The sequence below is a fragment of the Chenopodium album genome, chromosome 20 (assembly GCF_948465745.1).
Source record: "Chenopodium album chromosome 20, dcCheAlbu1.1, whole genome shotgun sequence".
NCBI lineage: Eukaryota > Viridiplantae > Streptophyta > Magnoliopsida > Caryophyllales > Amaranthaceae > Chenopodium > Chenopodium album.
The window spans coordinates 30,774,906-30,796,913 of NC_137853.1; the positions used below are offsets into that span (position 1 = coordinate 30,774,906).

The window sequence follows — 22,008 nt, forward strand, 5'->3', positions numbered from 1 at the left end:
GGCCACTAGGCCACCCCAGCCAGCCCGCACGCAAGGTCAGCCTAGCTGGGCCTTGCGACGGTTGTAGTGGCTTGGTGGATTTAGTGCTTGCGGCCCTAGTCATTTGCCTTCAATCCGAGGCATGGCTAGGGCTCGTGCTATGCTTGTAATTTTAGCACGATACGTCATTTGATTATTTTCTCGTCTTTGTCGATTCCTAAAATCGACTCGACGCTCGGCTTCGACGCTCTAAGCTCGGAATCCGACGTCTTAGTTCGTAAAATCTCTATCGACTCATTTAATCCTTCTGATTAATTCGTCGCTTTGGTTCGGTTACACGATTGGGTGTGACCCGAAGGGTTCAGTCAAGAGCAAGGTGTAATATTAATTGTACATTAATATTACTGATCGGAAGCGGCCTCCAGCTGCATTCCGATCACTTGACCTCACTGAATAATTAGCTTTCCTAATTAATTCCGAACCCTCTATCAGAATAATAAACTTGTTCGAAGGACACCATTCCTATCAGTTAACTAACTAAAGAATAGTATTATGTTCCCTTGAATTTCTTATATATGAAGTGTTTGGTCTAATTTAGTAAATAGTATGTAAACATAAAGATGCACTAATTTGATATGTTAGCATATTTATGATCTCTTTTTTGGTATTTATTTCGTACTTGTTTTATTTTGGTTTATCACACAACTACGTTGGTATAATGTCCTACTCAGAGATCATAATATAAGGTCGTTGGTTTGATTTCATACTTCTTTACACTGGTTTTATTTCATACTATTTTTGCTCTTCCTTAATTGCAGCCATATCGAGCTGATGGCACTAAGGACTATAAGACAAAGCAAGATGATGCAAGGGAGATTATGCGAGAATTAGGTGAACGGAGTGGATACGACCCAATGCAATCTTTTTTTGAGAACAATGGATTGTTTGACGAGGAAACTGATCCGTTTGAACATGATCTTTGATTTATTGATGTATTTTAATGTTGGAAACTCTGCTGGTTGTATTGAACTATTACTACTACTTTAATATTGGAAATAATAATGGTTTCATAATGGTTTCCCCTCTATGGTATATGGTCAAGCCATCACTGCAATTCATGCCGAAAAACTTTACACGACTTATAGCTTTGCCATTTCTGTGTTTGTTTACTCATTAAATATACATTTACATTGTAAAACTACAATTAATAATTCAATCAAATACACTGTTCATCTGCTAAAATTATTCGTAAATTATTGAAGTGTGGCTGTGTTCAACAGTTGGATTCCTCCCACGGAAGAATAATTCATAGGGGTGCCTTGAACATTATTTTGAGGGGGTCCTTCAACATTGTGTTGAGTTAAACTTCCCTGCAAAATAAAATTTGCCAGTCATCAACACTATAACCTAGTTTAATAATCACAAACAACAAAATCTTCCAAGGAAATATACCATATTCGATGTACTTGCCGATAGTTGGTGATATTGGCCAGCCATAAAATTTTGAATTTTATTACACAGGGGGGACCCGGAATACGTTGGTTACGGTTACCAGGAGCCATAGGTATGCGTGGGTTGGGAGCCATTACACTATGGCTAGTTACTCCACCACAGAACTGCTACTGGTTTTGCTGTTGGGCTAAGACCTGCTGCTGGTGGTTCTACTGTTGGGCTAACACCTGCTGCTACTGGTTCTGCTGTTGGGCTAATATCTGATGCTGGTGGTTCTTCTGTTGGGCTAATACCTGCTGCTGGTGGTTCTGTTGTTGGCCAAAGACCTCCTGCTGGTTTTTGTTGTTGGCCACAAAGCTGCTGGTTCTGTTGTTGGGCAAAGAGCTGCTGATTCTGTTGGTGAGCAAAGAGCTGTTGGTTCTGTTGTTGGACAAAGAATTGCTGGTTCTGTTGTTGGGCATAGATCATTGAACGCGTGACTGCCATCGAATTCTGATTCAAAGCAGGATCCATAGACAATGGTTGGCCAGTTAATCCACCCCACTGCATTCCCTGTGCTGCTGCTGCAACATTAGGAGGCTGTTGAAAACAACAACAAAATAAAAAATAATTAATAAGGAAGGAGATATTCCAAGGTCCAACAACAGCATCCAACAACAATGCCAACAATGCAACACCATCTCAAGCAATAACAGAATTATCATAACAAACACATAAGGGGGTTTTTCTTTAGGTTGTCCACTTGCGCTGTTGTCAGAGTCATCACTGCTTGAGCATGAACTTTATTTTTTTCCTTGCCCTTTCCTTTGCTCGGGTTCTTCTTCTTATACTTGGCTGACTTCTTCTTATCGCTGCTGTCAGCTTAATCACTGCTTGAGCTTGAACTTTCCTTCCTTTTTCCCTTGCCCTTTCCTTTGCTCGGGTTCTTCTTCTTCATATTCTTGGCTGACTTGTTCTGGTTTTTAATGGGTGCATTCTTCTTCGCTCGACTCACTGGGTCTTTTACTATATAGTCTTCTGAGGGGGTAAAGGTACAAGTGTTACTTTGAGGTGAGTTGGGAGTGGTGGCAGTTGGCCTTGCTGAGTGTTATTGCCCCCCTACCACAGACTCCCCTCCCCCTCAAACCAATTTACCTTCCTTCTCATCTAGTCGCAATGCCATTACTCGAATTTGGTCCAACAGCACCTCAATCAACTCTTCAGACGTACTGGCTCTAAGTACAACAGGTTCAAAAGCAACCATAGCCATATCATACCGCTGAACCTCTTCTGTTTTAGAGGGATCATGGTACGCAATCTTTACCATGGTATGCTTCCGGTGAATATCTTTCCGCCACCTGTCAAGAAAATATTTTTTTGGTACCTCTTTCACCGAATGTAGATCCAACATCTTAACAATATGACTACAAGGTATCCCGTGGCATTCAAAGTGCTTGCAATCACACTACGCAAACGACATTTCCAAACATAAAGTAACCACCACAGTGCATTTCTTATCTGGAACAGGAATCTCTCTCTTTAGGAACTTCGACCGACTCCAAACTCGGTCCTCCATGACATGTTCAACTAAACTCTCCGATACGTTCCTTCTGGAAAGAGGAGTCAAATACATCGGTCTCAGGCATTGAACCTGAACATCCTGAAACTTTACGTTCGTGTACACTTTCTGGAACAGACGCTTCAGAGCAAACTCAGACATTAAAGGACAAACAAACCGTCTAGTGTTTGCATTAGCCTCTTGCCCATCCTTCACTCTACTCTCCATAGCCTTGCAATATTTGGGAGCAAACTGGAACAGCCTCGTGCTCTTCCTTACATACCCATCAAAGAAGCTGTTCATGTTTTCCACTCTCTGGGTTGTTTGCATTTCGGCCCAAAAAAACATGTTTCAGATATGCCGGGATCCAGATCTCACGCTCCTTAAACAAACCTGATAACGTTTTTTCCAAACTGTAAACAATTACAAAAGTGAACATCGGAGATGAAATTGAACACAACAAAAACAACTACAAATCTAACCTTCCAACCAAGAGTAACATTCTTTTTTCTTCAGCTTGTACTCCTCCATGACACCCATCCAAGATCCCTCAAACTCCTCCGGCGTCAAACTGTTGTATATAACATGCTTAAGCACCTCCTTAAGTTCTTGATATGTGGACAAAGAACCAAGCTTGTGTGCAAATTTTTGCATTATATGACACATGCATCTCCGGTGATACGTAGTGAGCATGGGAAATACCTCAGCGATTGCCTTCCTTATCGCTGGATCTTGGTCAGTCATGATGGCAGCCGGGGGTTCCCCCCCCCCCCCCATACAAGCGAGCCAAGTCTTAAACAACAACACAAATGTCTCCGCATCCTCATGAGACACCAACGCACAACCTAATAGCACACTTTGACCGTGATGGTTAACGCCTACAAAATTTGGAAAGGGCATGTGATATTTATTGGTCATGTACGTTGAATCAAAGCAAACCACATCACCAAAATACTTATACGCAACTCTACTACGCGTATCAACCCACATGACATCCTTCAACCTGCCCGTTTCGTCAACCCGATGCATATGGTAAAAATTCTGGTTATCTTCAGTCATTTTCTGGAAATAATCAAGCATAGCCATCGCATCTCCATACTTCAACTTCAATCGTGTCTTCCTATTCACAATATTGTACATATCTTTTTTAGAAAACCTTATGTTTTCATAACCATTTCTTTGGTGTGCTAGATTATTGTAAATATGAGGAATAGAAGATCCAACCCCATAATCATTGTCAATTCTCTTCTCCACCGCCTTGGTAATTTTTTCTTTTTTGTACATTGAAATGTGATTAGAATCTTGTGGTTTCACAATGTGATTATGATCATTATGTATATTAACCACCGTCCATTCTCCAAGCTCATGCATTGACGCATACAAACTAACAGGACACTCACACTTCTTAGACTTTCTTTTCATCAAAGGGTCGTGCGTGACAGCCACCTTCTTCCCATTTACTACCTTCCTATACTTTGTTGTGCCATAGGACTCACACTTTCACACATAATTGCGGATAGTTTTTTATGACGACCCATCCTTGTTGGGCTTCCTACCACCAGCACACACCACACCAAAACCTTCCTGCTTCCCATACTCCTTATAGTAACAATACACTTCTTCCCAAGAGGAAAACACCATTCCAACTGCAGGTGCATCCACTTTCTTAGAATGGCAACCACCATCCTCATCCACAACATTTTCCCCTTCACCACCTAGTTGCTGATCATTAAAAGCCAGTAACACCTGTAACCATACAGTCAGCCTCTTCACCACCTTCATTAAAACCAGTAATCATACAGTCATCCTCTTCACCACTTTCTTGCTAATCATTTTCTCCAATTAACACCTTAGAGTCATCATTCTCATCCTCTAAATCCACCTCAAACTCCTCATCGTCATCAGCCAACTCATCATCATCCAAACAACAATCACCCTCCATTAAACTCATATCATTATCCAAATTTACTTTTTCTACCAAATCAATGTTCTACATACATTACATTTCACTTATTCACTTCTTCTCTTCTCAGATAACAAATAAATTATAACAACAGACCTTAATAATATACCATGTAATTTGTACCAAAAAACAAAATAACAACAAATTGCAAAATTTAGCCAACAACATACTGAGCACTGTCAATCGGGTTTCCAGTCACATCTCCAATGGAGTTATCCACACATCATTAAATAACGCAATTACATAGACCTTAAAAATTCTTCAATCAATTCTTAACAATTAACATTTACCAACAACAAACATTGCAAAACAAATTCACTCACACAAATAGCATTTACAAATTACAGCACATTCACTCACATTTAAAGCACATTCACTCACAATTACAGCACATTCACTCACATTTTTGCAGATTTAAAGCAACTACAAATTCCATAAAATAAATCCTAAATTGTAATTCTTTGAAACACAACGACTTACAAGATCAAGTGGATGCTTGACGTCTTGAACATCACCCTACTCCATTGCCAGCTATTCTCCACCAGCCGGAGTACTGCAAGCCCTTTTGAGAACTTTCTCGTCGGAATTCTGCGTTGTGCAAGCTCTTTTTCAGCTACTTCCTCACTCCTCTTCTTGGCGCTAAAACTCAACAACATCAATGAGGACAATCCCGTTTTCCGTTATTCTTTTTCCTTATTATTTCTTCAGCACGTGACCCCTTTTCTTTTTCCCTATTTTCCCTTTTTTTTTAATCATACACGCGAAATTCCCATTGTGCCCCTGCTAGAGGTTTTGTAGCCTCTAGTAGCTAGAGCTTGGGAACCCCGCACGTTTGTGCGCCTTAGACAATTAGGCTACCAACTTAAGAGTTCGATTCCAAGTGCATCAGTTTTAAGCCTATAGTCAAATGGGATATTGTTAGATTCGGCTCGAAATATTTTTATATGATATCAACTATTTCTAATTTTTAAAAGAAAATAATTTAAGATATTTTAGTTATAGAATGTGCATTAGTAAGCGTGAAATCACCAACGTTGCAATTAGAAAAAACGAAGGACCTATATCTTACTCCATTTTTAAACTTCGAACCCACACTTCTTACGCCACTGTCTGTAGCGGTGCAGCTTATACACGGGAAACAATTCCAAAAGGGGAGGATGAGAAACGTATTTAATTTTTAATTTACTTTTAATGACATAGTTTGTCAGAATAATTGTACAATCAAACTTGGCATACATGTCAATGCAATTTTTTGACCTTAAATATAGTACTCCATTCGTCTCATACTCTCATATTACAAAGCCAATATTTCTTTTTAGGTAAACCAAAATTAAAAGCCTATTTCGATTTAAAGTTTGTATTTTTTGACAATATTACCCTCTTTTTTGATGAGTTGTCATCTTTTTCTTTTTTGTACCAATGATGTCTTTTGACATCAATTCCCAACACTTTTTCTCTCCCTCTCTTTAATAATTTCTAAATATTTTTTGTTTCTCTCTATCTCTCTTACACCACATGCACATTTGTACTCCCAATCATTAGTTTTAAGGAATCTACAACCTCCTTAATTCTTGTGAAAAAAACCCAAATAGGCTTTGTAATATAAGATGGAGGGACAAATAACCTACTTTTTGAAATTACCAACCATAAAAGATTTTATTTTAAAATACCATAAAAAAAAAAAGTTAGATTTCACCACCATAATAGTTAAATTTAACGTTTTTAAAAATTTCTTCGATCTTCATGCCAAAAATATGTTATTTTGGGGTCATTTTTGTTCAAAGGGTCTGATTTGAGGTCAAACATGTGAGTATTTTTTGCTTTAAAAGGGAGAGTAATTTAAGAGATTTATTTAATGTAATTGGGCTCCACACATTTGGGTTGTTTTTGATAAATAAAAAATGAATAAAATTTTGCTATAAAAGAATGAGAAGGTTTTGTCTGAGACCGGACTCACCGTGAGTCCAATATGTCTGACAATAAAATTCTAATATATGACATTAATATTCTAATATCTGACAATAATATTCTAATATATGACATTAATAATCTAAAATCTGACATTAATAATCTAATATTCTAATATATGACAATAATATTCTAATATATGACAATAATATTACAATATCTGACATTAGTAATCTAATATCTCACATTAATATTTTTAGGGGCTTATTCATTTATAATCCAATACTCTCCACTTCCCCACACTATCCTCTCATTTTCTCTCTCCTCAACCACCCACGTAAGACCACCACCATCTCCTCCTCTCTTCCTCCAATAAACGTCTCTCTCTTTCTCTCTCCTCCCCCTCTGAAAAAACCCAAACCCTCTTTTCCCTCTCCTCCACCGCCGCAACCCATTTTCTCCGACGACATTCTCGACGCTTTCTCAATTGACGATGACGACAAACCAGAACTCCATCAACAACTACTCATCTTGAATCTTCAAATATTGTGATCGAATTGGGGTCGTTTGTGGGCTGAGTTCAGCTTGCTGTTGTGCGAAATTGGGGGAAGTGTGTTCGGGACATAATGGCAGCAAGGTGGGTGGCTATGGCAATGGAGCGGTGGCTGAGAAAGCGGAAGTGGGTGGTGGAAAAATGTAGCGGAAGGGGTGTGTATTTGTGTAGGCGGACTCACGGTGAGTCTGTTCTACACAAATTTTTTTCGTAAAAGAAACAAAGTAAAATTGAGTAAAACATAATTAAAAAAAAAAACGGATGAAAATGGAAAGTGAGTAAAACTTAAGCAAAAAGGAGGGATGAAATATTAGTTTTATTATATTAAGAAATATTATTATTATATTAATTATTGTTATCATCATTAATTATTTTTATTTTTATTATATATGTTATTAATTAATACTAGTTATCATTATTAATATTAATTACTGCTACATTGCTACTACTACTACTATTTCTTAATTTGAAATTTATATATATCTTCATATAATTATATGTTCATAAAAAGAAGACGAATGTTCATAATCATCACAATCACTACATTTTTAACCTTCCTTCTTTAGATCAAAAATACTCTTTTGAAAAGAGTATGTGTAGTATGTGTCCTCTAAAAATAGCAGTCAAAAATAGCAGTCAATTTCAAATCCGTTTTTATTAATAAAATATGTCATTTCAATTACAAAAAATTAATTTAATTAATTAAAAAAAGCTATCAACTCTTTATACCATTGGATAATTATAGTTAATTAAAGTTTACCAAGAATAATATGAATTTTTACAATTTACCACTGAGAAAATTAAAAAATACAGTGTTACCAAAGAGAATTTCCGAATTAGTTTATGTAAAGCAAAATTTTAAAATTCAATGTTCTTATCAAGATTGTGTTGTGTCCAGTTTATATATTTACATTACGTAGATTATTTAATTTGAATAGAGATAACTTATTATCAATTTGATGTTCATATCAAGACTGTGTATGTTCATTTTAAATACTTCGTAAGTTGTTTTTGTTCATTTGTAGAAGGCTAGGTTCATATCATGATTTATGCACACAAATTACGCCAATCATGATGAAGATAGTAGGCAAGAAAGAAACATTTCTATCTACTAGGCGAAAATTAATCAAAGTTCTTCAAAAAAAATATGGCTATTTTCGACCCTTTTGTTATAATTTTTCGAAGTTGTCTTTTAAAATCTCAATAAACTAACTGACATCATTTTAGTGTAGTGACTTCCCTTGTGATGGGATATTGGAATTAGTTGAGTATTTGGTTTTAATTTAGTGTTTGTGGAGTATTGTGAATTTGATTTGTTGGTAAAGAGTTATGTAGGATTGCAACAATTATCAAATTTTCATTTTTCACTGAAACACAAATAAGATGAAACTCGTCCTCACGGTTATAACATATTGTTAGGCCGTCTCTTGCAGTTATAGATGTCATATGGCATTTTATTAAAGAATTAAATTTACTATAACAAGAAAAGTAGTCTTTTTGATTGTTTTGTAGCAAAAAACAGTAAATTGATTAAATTTAAAGGCAAGAGATGTGAAATATAATTATCTAATACTTTCATTAATTGTGATGCCACAAGCTACAAATGTGAAACTGGTAAAATTCAGCTGATCACGCCTAGATAATTCGCATATTTCAAAGCACACTAGCACATCAATATGGTAGAAAGGACCAAAACATATTAATTGCTCTAGCTACTCCATATGTTTTACATGTCACAGCAAATTGATTAGAAGACAAGGGCGCAAAGCTATACTACAATATCCAGCCAATTCCTCCACACCTCCTCATGTTAACAAGTACGAGTAATATATCGATGCTCCCTAATCTCCATATTGTTAAAGAGTTCAAAACAAAAAACACACAGGAGCCCGGCATCTACAACCTTGAGGTATAAATGCATCTCATGCTGAATCCAATGTCCTGCATCACCAAGGCATTTAAAATTGTAATTGTTCTGAAATGTCTTTGAGATGTACTTATTCAAATATAGAGACTAAAATGAAATAAAACTACACATAAACAAAAATGTTTTCTCAAATCATCACACTTTGGACTAGAGTGTGGCCTCCAACCAGTTTGTACAGGATTTGAAATCAACTATCAAAGCTTTGTCACTTGTTTAATACAGAATACCCTATTATTCAATGAGACAATATAAGAAAATAGGAAGCTTCATGTGAAAAAAAAAAAAAAAAAAAAAAAAAAACAACTAACCAATACAAAGTATATTATGCAAGTTAGCAATATGTTCCAGACATACCATTTCAGTTAGATTGAAGACTGTTGTTCGGGGCTTGACCATAAGTAAATCCGTCAGCACCTGAAGTTGCCGGATAAGAAACATTTCCACCAGCAGAAGGAAAGCTAGAGACAGCAGGCATATTTGTCCCTCCAAAGCTCCCGCCAGCAGGAGCACCCTGGAACCCAGGCTGTGAAGCCTGTGATGCAGTTGGAGCACCACCATTAGTAACAGGAGGCGTTGCTCCTGGTACTGATGTTGAGGTATTCAAAGGAGGTGGCCCAGGTGGACCATTTGCTTGCACTGGTGCACCAGGAGCACCTGGTTGTCCCACAACTTGTCCTGGAGGTGCCCCATAAACTGTAAACAATTTAGAGCTGTTAATTAACTAAAAGAATTTAACCCAAAAATAAATAAATAAATAAATAAATAAAATAAAAACCTTACTGTACAGTAAATGATGAGACAGAGAAAATAGCAAAACAAAAAATAAATACCCTCCTGAAATGCAATCAAACTTATGCTCATCTTCAACAACTGATGCAACAAAGAAAATGCAAAACCAAGAATATACAATACTTCAGGTAAGCGACATAAGAGCATCAATTTACTAATGATCTCCCTCGAAAGATAGGGTTTTGCTCCCTTGCGAAAAAGGATTGTGCCTCCGTTTCGAACGACTGATCTCCGGTGTAATGGCGGACGATTTGGTGGATAAGTACTCCTCTTTGAAAATAGAGGAGGATGAAGGAAGCGTGATTGATCTAGGTAGCATAGAAAGTACAAAATCGGATGAAAATCTAGCATTGCTTTTGGTTGGACGATTGTGCACTTCTAGGCCTTATAATGTGGAAGCCTTTAAGCGCACGATGATGAAGGTTTGGGCGCCATCGGAAGGGATGATTATTAGGGTTTTAAGCCCTAACTTGTATGCCTTTCAGTTTTTTCATTGGCGAGATAAGGAGAAAATTATGAAGGGAAGACCTTGGTGTTGGGACAACCATCTTCTGATATTGAACGAAGTGCAAGGAGATGAGCAGCTTGACCAGGTGATCCTTAATCATTCGCCTTCTCGGGTTAGAATTTGCAAATTGCCTTTTATCTGTAGATCGAATGAGTATGTTGAAGCCCTTGTTGCGGGGCTAGGGGAGGTGATTGAGATAGAGGAGGATGCCCTTGGCTTGAACCGTTATAGGAAGGTGCGAATTTTGATTGATGTTACCAAACCCTTGCGACGCTTTCAACGCATTAAAGCCAGGGGAGGGAACGAATTCAAGGCGGAATTTAAATATGAGAGGCTGCCCTATTTTTGTTTTGCTTGTGGAGCGATCGGGCACTCAGAGAAAGACTGCCTTGCGGTGACAGAGGAGGAGAAGGAGAAAAGGCTGGGGTGGGGCATATTCCTTCGAGCCTCACCTAGGAAGGGCCATGCTAAGGAGGTGGAGGAGTTTGCCCAGATCTCTAAAGGGAAACGCCAGTTGTTCGTGACTAAAGAAGGGGAGAAGCAACAGGTTGAAGAGGTTGAGCAGGGGCGGATTACTTGCGGCGATTCAGAGTCGATTTTGAGCACTGACATTTTACAGATAGCAGGGGAGGGTGGTGTGGTGGCAGATGTTGATGGAGAGAATGCTTTGCTCGGAAGTACTGAAGTTAATAAGACTGCTATTTTTACCTTTGATGCTGCTAAAAATTCTCCTAGTAAACCCCAAGGTGTAAAAACTTGGAAGAGGCTTGAGAAGAAGGGAGGTAAGGAGATTGGGGATTCTGCTCCTTTGCTTCGTAAGAGGGATGCTAGCTCTCTAGTGGAGGAGTTGGTTGAGAAAGGTGCTGAAGGTGAGGGAAAGAAACCAAGAATGAATGCTCTTGATTATGTTGATGAAGAAATGGCGGAGGTTGGCTTGAACCAACCCCGCCAAGTCCAATGAGTCTACTTTGCTGGAACTGCCGGGGATGGGCAGTAGACTCCGTAAGTGGAGCTCTCTTTATGCCCCTGATCTGGTTTTTATTTCTGAGACCATGATCAGTAAAGTGGAGGTGGAAGGTATAAAAGATAGAATTGGTTTTTCGAATTCTTTTGGTGTGTCAAGCCATGGTAAGTCCGGAGGGTTGTGCCTGTTTTGGAATGATAACAAGGTGGATTTCTCTCTTGTTTCTTTTTCTCAAAATCATATTTGCGGCGATGTTGTGCGAGAAGGGGTAAAATGGAGATTCGTTGGAATTTATGGCTGGCCGGATTCTTCACATAAACATTGCACTTGGAGACTCATTCAGACTTTGTGTGAAGGGATTAATATGCCTGTTATTTTCGGTGGCGATTTTAACGAAATTCTCTCGCTTAGTGAGAAGGATGGTGGCTCGGATCGTGACCGTAGAGAAATGCCGAACTTCAGAGAAGCCTTGAATAATTGTAATTGTGAACTCAGAGATCTTAGGTTTAGAGGTCAATGGTGGACCTGGGAAAGGGGGGTATCCGAAGCTACCAAAGTTCACGAAAGGTTGGATAGGTTCGTTGCCTCTCCCTCTTGGTTTCGCTTGTATCCTGGGATTTTTGTTGAGCACCTCCTGAAGTACTGCTCTGATCATACCCCTATTCTCACCCGTTTTGAGCAAAATAAAAAGGAGAAAAAGAGCAAGAAGAGATTTAAATTTGAACTGCGTGGCAGTTGGACAAGGCTTGCGAAGCTACTGTCCACAATGCTGGAGTGCGGCTGATGGAGAATGTCATGATTAAACTTATGGTTGTGGGCCGTAAGCTCTTAGATTGGAGTAAGGAGAAATTTGATGATCTTGGTAAGCAGACTTAAATGTGTGCAGCAAAAAATCATGACCCCCGCAAGCTGTGATGAATGTTCGAGGCTAGAAAAAGAATTGGATAACTTACATGACAAGCATGAAGCTCACTGGTATATGAGGTCGAGAGTCGCTGAAGTGCGTGATGGAGATAGAAATACCAGTTATTTCTACCACAAAGCTTCACAACGAAAGAAGAAAAATCAAATTAAAGGGCTCTACAATTCTGATGCGGTATGGCAGGAAGATGAGCATTGAGTTGAAGGCATTGTTTCTGACTATTTTACAAAGATCTTTGCGTCTAGTATGCCTTCCGATGAAGAGTTGAGTGAAGTCCTGAAACATGTGAGAAGTTCTATTTGATGAAGCCTTATACTAAGGATGAAATCTTCTCTGCTCTTCAACAAATGCATCCTTGTAAGGCCCCGGGCCCTTGATGGTATGCATGCTATTTTTTATCAGAAATTTTGCCATATTGTTGGAGATGATGTGACTAATTTTGTTAGTGTTGTTCTTCATGGTTTTGCCTCTTTAGAACATGTTAATATCACTAATATTGCTTTAATTCCGAAAATTAATTCTCCGACTGTGACTTCTGAATTTAGACCTATTAGCCTCTGTAATGTGCTTTATAAACTTGTCTCAAAAGTGCTTGCTATGAGACTTAAGTTGATTTTGCCTTGTGTGGTTTCGGAAAACCAAAGTGCATTTGTTCCAGGGCGTCTTATTTATGATAATGCCCTTATAGCCTTTGAACTATTTCACACGATGAAGAAGAGGAGTAAGGGTAAGAGGGGTACGATTGCTCTTAGACTTGATATGAGTAAGGCGTACGATAGGGTTGAATGGGGCTTTTTGAGAAAGTTGCTGCTTACTATGGGATTTGATGGTCGATGGGTGAACTTAATTATGCAGTGTGTGTCTACGGTGAAGTACTCTTTCATTATTAATGGAAGGGTGTGTGGGGACGTGGTTCCTTCTCAGAGACTTCGTCAGGGGGACCCTCTCTCCCCTTATCTTTTTATTCTAGTAGCAGATGCTCTCTCCTTTATGTTACAGAGTAAGGTTCAGAGTGGAGATCTTCATGGTGCCAGAGCTAGTCGCAGAGGTCCTATTATTTCTCATCTTCTTTTTGCGGATGATAGTCTTCTTTTTGCTAGAGCCAACCGCCAAGAATGCGAAGTCATCATTGATATTCTCAACCAATACAAAGTAGCATCCGAACAGAAAATTAATTATGAATAATCGGAGGTCTCTTTTAGCAAAGGGGTTCGACATGAGCAAAAGGATGAAATATGAGCACCTTGAATATGTGACAGGTTGATAGACACGGCAAATACTGTTATAGGACGATCAAAGAAGGCAATTTTTGGGGCTCTGTTGGATATGATTTGGAAGAAATTGCAGGGTTGGAAGGAGAAGCTTCTTTCTCGGGTCGGGAAAGAAATACTCCTAAAATCTGTCATTCAAGCCATCCCGACTTACTTGATGGGGGTTTATAAATTTCCATGCTCGGTTATTGATAAGATTGCGAGTGCTATGGCAAGATTCTCTTGGGTCAGCAAGGTACTCAACGCAAGGTTCGTTGGAAGAGTTGGTCCTCTCTTTACACGCCTAAGTGTTTGGGGAGGATGGGATTTAGAGATCTCCGTGTCTTTAATGATGCGCTTTTTGGAAGGCAGGCTTGGCGGCTTGTGCACAAAGAGGAGTCCCTACTTAGTAAGGTTATGAAGGCAAAATACTACCCAAATTGTTCTTTTCTTGATGCGGCTTTTGGGTACGGGGGCAGCTATTCTTGGCAAAGTGTATGGAGTGCAAAAGCTTTGGTGAAAGAAGGGGTGATTTGGAGGATTGGGACGGGTTCCAATGCTAATATAATGGAAGGATGCTTGGCTGCGGATGAACATGGCAGGTTTGTTACATCTAGCGAGAGTAGTGCATTTTCTCAGGTTAGTGAGCTTATTAATTTTGATTGTATGGAATGGAATACTGATTTGATCTCTAGACACTTCAATGAGAGAGATCAAAAATGTATTTTATCGATTCCCTTAAGTTTGAGGGAACCCACGGATACTCTCACTTGGGCTTTTTCAAAAGATGGATTGTATTCTACTAAGACAGCTTACATGCTTGGGAAGGGGTGTAATTTTGATGATTTTCATTAAGTGTGGATGTATATTTGGAGCTTGAAGGTTTCACCTAAGGTCAGGCACTTTCTCTAGCGCTTTTGTACGAGTTCGCTGCCCACTAAAGCCCTCCTCCTTCACCGCCATCTTATTGATAATGTTGTGTGTCCTTGGTGCGGTGTAGAAGAGGAATCAAGCTTTCATGCCTTGTTTACTTGTGTTCGAGTGCAGGAACTATGGGAATTTGATTGATGCGAATTTGATGAATGATCCTCGTGATTTCTTGGCTAGTTGGAAGAAAGGGAATGCGAAGTTGCAGCAACGTGCAGCCTTCCTTGCCTGGTGTATTTAGGGGGAGAGAAATCAAAAGGTTTTCAATGATAAAACTACCCCAAATCCTGTTCTTTTGGCACGAGCTAATAGATTGAGTGAGGAGTATGGTTTGTATAGCAAGAAGGTGCATATGAGCTTTGGGGAGAAGCGGCCTCGCAGTAGTAAGTCATGGAAAGCTCCTCCTGAGGGAGTTATCAAGATCAATGCTGACGCTTCTCTGGCGGAAGAAGGCTCGGTTGGGTTAGGAGTTGTGGCTCGTGACTGTGTGGGAGGGGTTGTTTTTGCTGCAACACGTCGAACAAAGGCTTGGTGGCCTCCTGAGATAGCAGAAGGCAAAGCTATTTGCATGGCAGTTTGTCTCGCCAAGATATGATCATTGAGTCCGATTGCCAAGTGCTTATTGATCGTCTGTCGAAAGTTGTGGTGTTCTTCTCTGACCTTGATGGTGTACTACAGGATATCTTGTTTTTAAGTTCCTTTTTTAATTCTTGTTTTGGGCTCATGTAAAAAGGGATGGCAAGTTGCTCATCATCTAGCTAAGCTCTTACCTTTCGGTGTAGAGCGAATTTGGGTGAATCATTTTCCTGCGGAAATTTCACCTTATGTACTCTCGGACACTTTGTCCCTTAATTAATACATCGTTCGGTTTTTCTAAAAAAAAAAAAAATACTTTAGGTAAGATCTGCTGCAGACAGTGGCGGAACCAGAAATCTTATATTAGGGTGGCCAAGATCAAATATGATATATATTTTTTTTATTCCACAATATAATTTTCCATTTCTCGTTGGATCATATACAACCCTTTTTGAGAATTAGAGCTAAAACTTTATGGAAAAAAAATTATTCTAACTATAATATATATGTATAACTTCTTCATACTACAATTCTACCATGTAGTCATATAGCTTAAGAATTAAAATATATATAATGATATGTAAAAAAAAAAACTAGTCATTGTGTTGAATTTTACTTCCGTACTGTATGTAATACTAATGGGATCTTTTTTTCAAGAAAAAAAATAATTAGATTCCCAAAATAGAGCAAGCCCCACTAGAAAATAATGTGAGCATAGGTATTAGGTGGTGTGTGCTCGTGTCAAAAGAAAAGCAATGCAGCATCAAGAATCGAACTCTAAACGCGCGGATTTCGTAACTCATTTACTAAACCAATTGAGCTGTGAAGCAAAGACACATAACATATGAAAAATTAGTTCTTATACTGAATCAAGGGGGTGGCCATGGCCTACCCCAGCTCCCCCTTGATTCCGCCCCTGGCTGCAGAAACAACATACTTGAGAACACAAAGCCAATTCTATAGTATTAGTCAACAAGTACAGCATATCAGTATATCACCAAAAAGTTAAAACATCTGTGCTAATCTTGTATAGTTTCAGTCTGAACCGGCACAAGGTCTCCCTGTCCTCTAATCCCAATACAATTTCCACAAACCATCGTACATGATCATTTGTTCAAAATAACAAGAATTGACCAGTATTACCTCATCTGCAGATTGCTTCAGCACTTAGAACAGGAAGTCAGGAACAGGATTGCAATTTCAGGTGGGTGATTTTATAATTCGTGGGTGATCTATTGGGTATCCTTTTTTGGATCATTATTGGTCATAGGTATGAACTCAATTCACAAAATTAATAATTCTAAGGAAAAAATGATACAGTAATACATAAACAGGCACATTTATAATTTTCCCCAATGATAAATCAAAGCCACTCTACCATCACCAAAGCAGACAACTAATCTCTCATGACCGACCACACTAATGACAAAATAACCCAGATATTCTATTCCAATGAACATCCCTAAAAAAGACCCGACATTTTTGAACAATATATTTGACATATTTCACTTTCAATAAACATAAGTAGGGCTCATTTCTCAAACTCTAGATCTCAAATTTCCCTTGATTTGTGTTCCCTTCATTGCATTTAATCTACCGTCTACAAACAGAAGGTGACGACTGCATGTTTAGTACTGTCAATTTGGACAAACTAGCTCATGCACCTGACTAAATTGGCACCTACGAACTGCGATTTGGAACAAACAACTTAAAATGTACTTTGTGGGGGGAGAAAGATAATTAGGTAACACAGGGATTGACTATCGGCATAAAGTTATCCTTCCAAACCCTGATTAGCAAAGGCTCAAAACAATACCATTGATTTAAAAGTCCATTGACGTCTATTTAACAACACTTGAGTCAGAAGTGCCATTGTACATTGAATGTTCACAATTATTTCCTTTGTTCTTAAATTATTGCAACACTTCAGTTTTTAGGAGGTTGCAAAAATAAATATCAACATTACCCTCTACTGATAATGGGTTTCCCTATTTCTCCCCTCATCACATGGGTCCCTCTATGTATTTCACTCTATCAATCCACTCATCACATGGGTCCCTCTATGTATCTCACTCTATCAATCACCTCATCACATCGGTCCCTCTATCCAGTTCTCTCAATCTATCTCCTCATAGCATTCCCTCTATCCAACTAAAGGAAGCATTTTGTTGGATAAAATTACTAAGTAATTTTCTATGCACTTGAAGAACACAAAAGGAGAAAAAAAAAAAAAAAAAAAAAAAAAAAACCTTCCATCTCTGTGAAAAAGCAACACAGACACCCCCCCCCCCCTCTTCCTCTCTTTATCACCTCCTTTAACAATACCCTATTCAATCTAAGTTTCTAGGGTTTAAACATTGTACAGTTCATGAATCATGACACACTCAAACTAGATCATTTGATACACATATCTTGAGTTGCATATAAACTCATGCCATAGGTTGCTATTGAGAAGGGATTCAAACCCTAACACTGCGATTTGAAGCCACCACTAATCCACTGAGTCCTAAGCCACACCCAGATAAAATTGGTTCCAACAAATGTCCTCAAAGAAAAGAAACCTTTCCTCTCCCAATCACTTCGGATTGTTTCTTTCTTAAAGACCAAGGTCAGTGCATTATTAAGTTTATGTTTGTGTAAAACTGACCTACAATAAGGGACTTAGTGAGTCACTACCAATGAATCCATGCCCATATGTTAAATGTACTTCCTAAATTTCGACACAACCTAGTTAACTAGAAGTGCTACAACATTTAGCATTCAACTTGAAAGCTGAAACCAATCTGAGATCCACGGTCAAATTATTCTCTAGTCTAATCAATCAAAAAAAGGTCATAGTGACCACAAGATAGCAATAAGATAACCTTCAAAGAAATATTCTAATTACCGTAGAGCCCTAGCTGAAGGAAATAATATGTTGTAAAGCCTATAAATAAACGGAACATTTTCTGGTAAAAATATGCCTCTCATAGGGACAATAATCAAGAGGAAAGAAAGCCTATTCCTAATCTAGGAAAGCACACAGGATCCTTTCCCTATTTTCATGTGTATATATAGTTCTTTACTTATTCGGATCCTTGCTTACTAAACAGGTGCAACTTTCATGTCGTTTTGTTTTACATTGTTTGATTGTCCAGCTACTGACCTACATATCCTGATATCTCATCAGTGGTATGATTCCATTTGAATCCTTAAGCATCATATGGTGATTAGTTAATTGGTTATTTAGTTATGTTTTCACTAAGCTCCTGTGATTATCTTACAGTCAGAATTTATTAGGAAACATGCAATTCAACTGAATATTCTGTAATTTAAGATAAAATAATTGATCACATAAGAAAACAATAAAGATTGAAAGCATCAACTTACCCGGAAAACCAGGAGGTCTAGGAAAAACAGGTAGCCTGATCCCTGGAGCCATTTGAGCATTAGGGGGAAGGGAACCTGGAATCGGCAATGGTGCAGGAAGAATAGGTGGTCTAACACCAGGTCTCCATGCTGCATAGGCAGCACCAATTTGAAAAGCACCTTGGCCACTAAGATGCTCCTTGATTCTCTGATCAATCAAACTTTGCGTTTGTTGCTCCTCAAATTGTTGATAGTATATCCGTACATTTGCCTGAAATCGAATACAAATAACCATCACAAATAATTTGCCGAAAATGATCAAAGCATAGGTTAGTCATTTAAGAATTTCGTACAAACTGAATCAAATTTTGAAATAAATTCTTTCCAATGCCTACTGAGGCAAAGCTAGCTTACCTTATGCTTATAACCTGCATTATGTTGCTTCCTGACAGATGGCTGAGAGCAAACACAGTATGTCAGTCAAACAAACAAGGCAAATGAAATCCAGAATAATTAATAAAGTCTTGTATAGGCAAATGAATCAGCTACAAACATAAGGTTGATACATATATTTTCTCATATTCTACGCCAACAAATGAATATGTCTCTCACATTTCTTCTCCCAAAAACTGAAATAAAATCATCACTCTAATCTTTCACGTGGAACAAACACAGGAATCAAATTATACAAGTGAAATGCCAAGTAAATATTCTAGCCAACTCCTATATGTTTTTTTTACCACGCTTACATTGGAATTCATTATCAGAATTAAAAATACAAACAATCAGCATAAATCAGTATTCGAGAAAAGCAAGACAAAAAAAAAATCGTAGGATTACAGATGTTAATTACTTATATCAAAGCAACGAAAAAATAAACACATAATTAAACTTTGAAGCGCAATAAATTTGATACGGAGTAAAACAAATACTTACAGAATCATGTGTCAAGTAAGTGTCGCAGTAATCACAATAATACCTGTCAAAAATTCAACAACACATTTAGGTTAAAAGTAAAAAAACCTAAATAATAACTTTTCGAAAAAAAATTCAATCCATATTTTGAAGAACAACACATACACTACCTAGGCATTGGGTTGAGTTATGTTGTTTTATTGAATTTATACCACCAGCTTCTGCTCAAGGGAGTCCAATTTGTTGGCAAAAACCCTATAGAAAATTTTGAATTCGATAGAGTTAGCAATGAAAGCAATTGAGGCAACCAGTGATTTTAGAGCGAGCGAGTCACTCTAGGCTCGAAAAATCACCTTCAATTCTTGTAGCCTAAGAATGTGATTAGCAAAATTCGAGCAACAAACGATCTTTCAGTAAATAAATTATAACCAATAGTCCAATAATCCACTTTAAAGAACCCTAAATTGAGTAAATTGACAATTAAATTAACAAAAGTGTGGAACTAAACCCTTAGATTTAGGAATTGATATTCGAACAATTCGATGGTTAAAAAAACCTATTACCTCAGAAGCTGCCTCAATGGAGGAGAGAGCTCTCAAGCCGCTTCAACGGAGGATTCAGAGTACGTTTCAATGGAGGTGAGAGAGAGAGGTGTGCAGGCGTGCAGCTACGCAACTTAGAGTAAACTCAAGTTTCTCTGTGTGAATATATATCCACTCACGGCCTAATCATTTTCTTTTATATTTTAAATGATAAAAGTAAAATAATAATGTGGCACAAAAATCAATGCATAATGTTGTGAGAGGAGATTAGTTGGAATGTTAATCTTTGAGATTAACTGGGGCTCCCTCCGCAAAATGTTTCGAAGGGGGGAAAATTAGACGTAAGAGAGGTTTATTGAATTTACACTGAGTCACATAGTAGAGACTAGAGAATTTATATTGACGTCTTGCTTGTGCCTGATCCACTTCATCTGCCCATAAATTGGTGTCAGGCTTCACCACTTGAGCTCTAAACCTCTGGTAAATTCACGGTATTGTAATCTGCCTTGCAATCCTCCTCTGAATACTTTGCCAGAAACTCCAAATCTGACTTTGAGACTTCCAAATCAAAACCCTCAAGATCAAGGTCTACTAACTCAAGTACATGTTGATCCGTGGCCATCAGATCATCGCCCAAGCTTCCTTCCTTGTGAAATTCTGGTCCCTGGTCCTTTTCTGGAATGTTTTCCATCAATTCTGGATATCGTCGCTAGGCATTTTAGTAAACTTTTCACCACCCACCAATTGTTCAATTACAGTGTCAACTCCTATTTGAACAACTTGTGAAGGAATGGTTTTTAAGATTCCCTTTTGCAAGGCATCATCATCTAACTGAACCGCCATCGCTTGAATTTGGCTGCTCAAACTTCTTCTGACTAATTTCGCCTTTTTCATGGATTTCCTTTTCTCCTTAAGCTTCACATTATCACTCTTAGTCATCCTTTCTTTCAGCACTCCTTCTGTCCTTTTCATTCTCACCTGTTCTTCCTGTTTGACCTTAGCCAATGCTCTACCAGGATTTTCTTTCCCTTCACTCACCTTGTATTTCCCAAGTCTGTTTAGAACAGATGTTACGGGGTGATTCAGGAAATCTCTGTCTCGTCTTCCCCTATGGTGGAACCTCTAATGTCTAGGTATCCAATTTGGGTCATTTGGAATGGTTTTAGTCTTGACCAATTCAAAATGCAACAAGAGTGCACATGAATGACAAAGATTGTGTCGCAGATTCTTAAGTCCTTCAACAGCTTTGGCTTGCAAAGGAAACTTTTGAACTGCCTCTTTGTATGACTGTACCTTTTGTTGTTTCTGGTCGCTCACCTTATCAGGTGACTTTTGAACCTTCTGGTCAGTGTCTAATGGTTTTTCTTTATCCTTCTTTTCTTTGGGATTATACTCAGCTTGGTTCATCACCTGATATTCCTGCTTTGAAATCCTTACTGCATTTATTCTGATCTTCTTGTTCAGAAACCCCTTAAAGACCAAACATTCATTAGTGGCATGGACAGAACTAAAGTGCCATTTGCACATCATCACATCTTCATAATCATCATCCTGGCATTGTGGTGACACAATTACCCCTTCTTTGACTAGCTTTTCATATAATCTAACCGCAGTAGTAACCTCCTTCAGTTCCTGTACATTATCCTGCACAACATCCATGTCAGTGCTTACCATGAAGCAATTCATTTCATAAACTTCATACTCAAATTGAGACTCTGACTCTAATTCACAAAAGCTGACTTTCTCATCAAGGAAGTTTATATATATGTTTTTTTTTTTATATATATATATATTTCATCTTGAATCTTAATTCTGAATATTATGCAATCGCTAGTCTTATGAGTAAAAGCATCATGCCATTTACAGTAGTTCTTTCCTTTAATCTCTTCAGGATTCCTAGTCTTGTGCCTCCCTGCTAACTTAATTTTCTTATGACTCAGCAGCCAAT

General features: G+C 38.2%; 2 protein-coding genes across 2 annotated transcripts; both read right to left on the reverse strand.

Annotated features, from left to right (window-relative positions):
* Nucleotides 1-3,254: 3,254 nt before the first annotated feature.
* On the reverse strand, nt 3,255-4,339 carry LOC145597018 (protein FAR1-RELATED SEQUENCE 5-like). The gene is made up of 2 exons (XM_081653200.1): nt 3,451-4,339; nt 3,255-3,361 (listed from the first exon to the last, which is right to left on the reverse strand). Exons 1-2 carry the CDS (start codon nt 4,337-4,339, stop codon nt 3,255-3,257), a joined length of 996 nt encoding a protein of 331 aa, XP_081509326.1.
* A 4,605-nt stretch (nt 4,340-8,944) lies between these two features.
* Nucleotides 8,945-20,216, reverse strand: LOC145598251 (U1 small nuclear ribonucleoprotein C-like). Its single transcript, XM_081654582.1, has 7 exons — nt 20,082-20,216; nt 19,689-19,773; nt 19,540-19,582; nt 19,018-19,059; nt 18,625-18,874; nt 9,674-10,012; nt 8,945-9,333 (listed from the first exon to the last, which is right to left on the reverse strand). Exons 2-6 carry the CDS (start codon nt 19,694-19,696, stop codon nt 9,678-9,680), a joined length of 678 nt encoding a protein of 225 aa, XP_081510708.1. The 5' UTR covers nt 19,697-19,773; nt 20,082-20,216; the 3' UTR covers nt 8,945-9,333; nt 9,674-9,677.
* Between the last annotated feature and the right edge of the window lie 1,792 nt (nt 20,217-22,008).

Excerpts from the sequence above, each read along its gene's own strand:
- LOC145597018 (XM_081653200.1), bottom strand. The coding sequence starts at position 4,339 with ATGCATGAGCTTGGAGAATGGACGGTGGTTAATATACATAATGATCAT. Across the intron at positions 3,362-3,450 it reads ATGTTACTCTTGGTTGGAAG|GTTTGTTTAAGGAGCGTGAG; the intron begins GTTAGATTTGTA and ends AAACGTTATCAG.
- LOC145598251 (XM_081654582.1), bottom strand. Across the intron at positions 19,060-19,539 it reads CTTACTTGACACATGATTCT|CCATCTGTCAGGAAGCAACA; the intron begins GTAAGTATTTGT and ends GTTTGCTCTCAG. Across the intron at positions 10,013-18,624 it reads TAGACCTCCTGGTTTTCCGG|TTTATGGGGCACCTCCAGGA; the intron begins GTAAGTTGATGC and ends AATTGTTTACAG.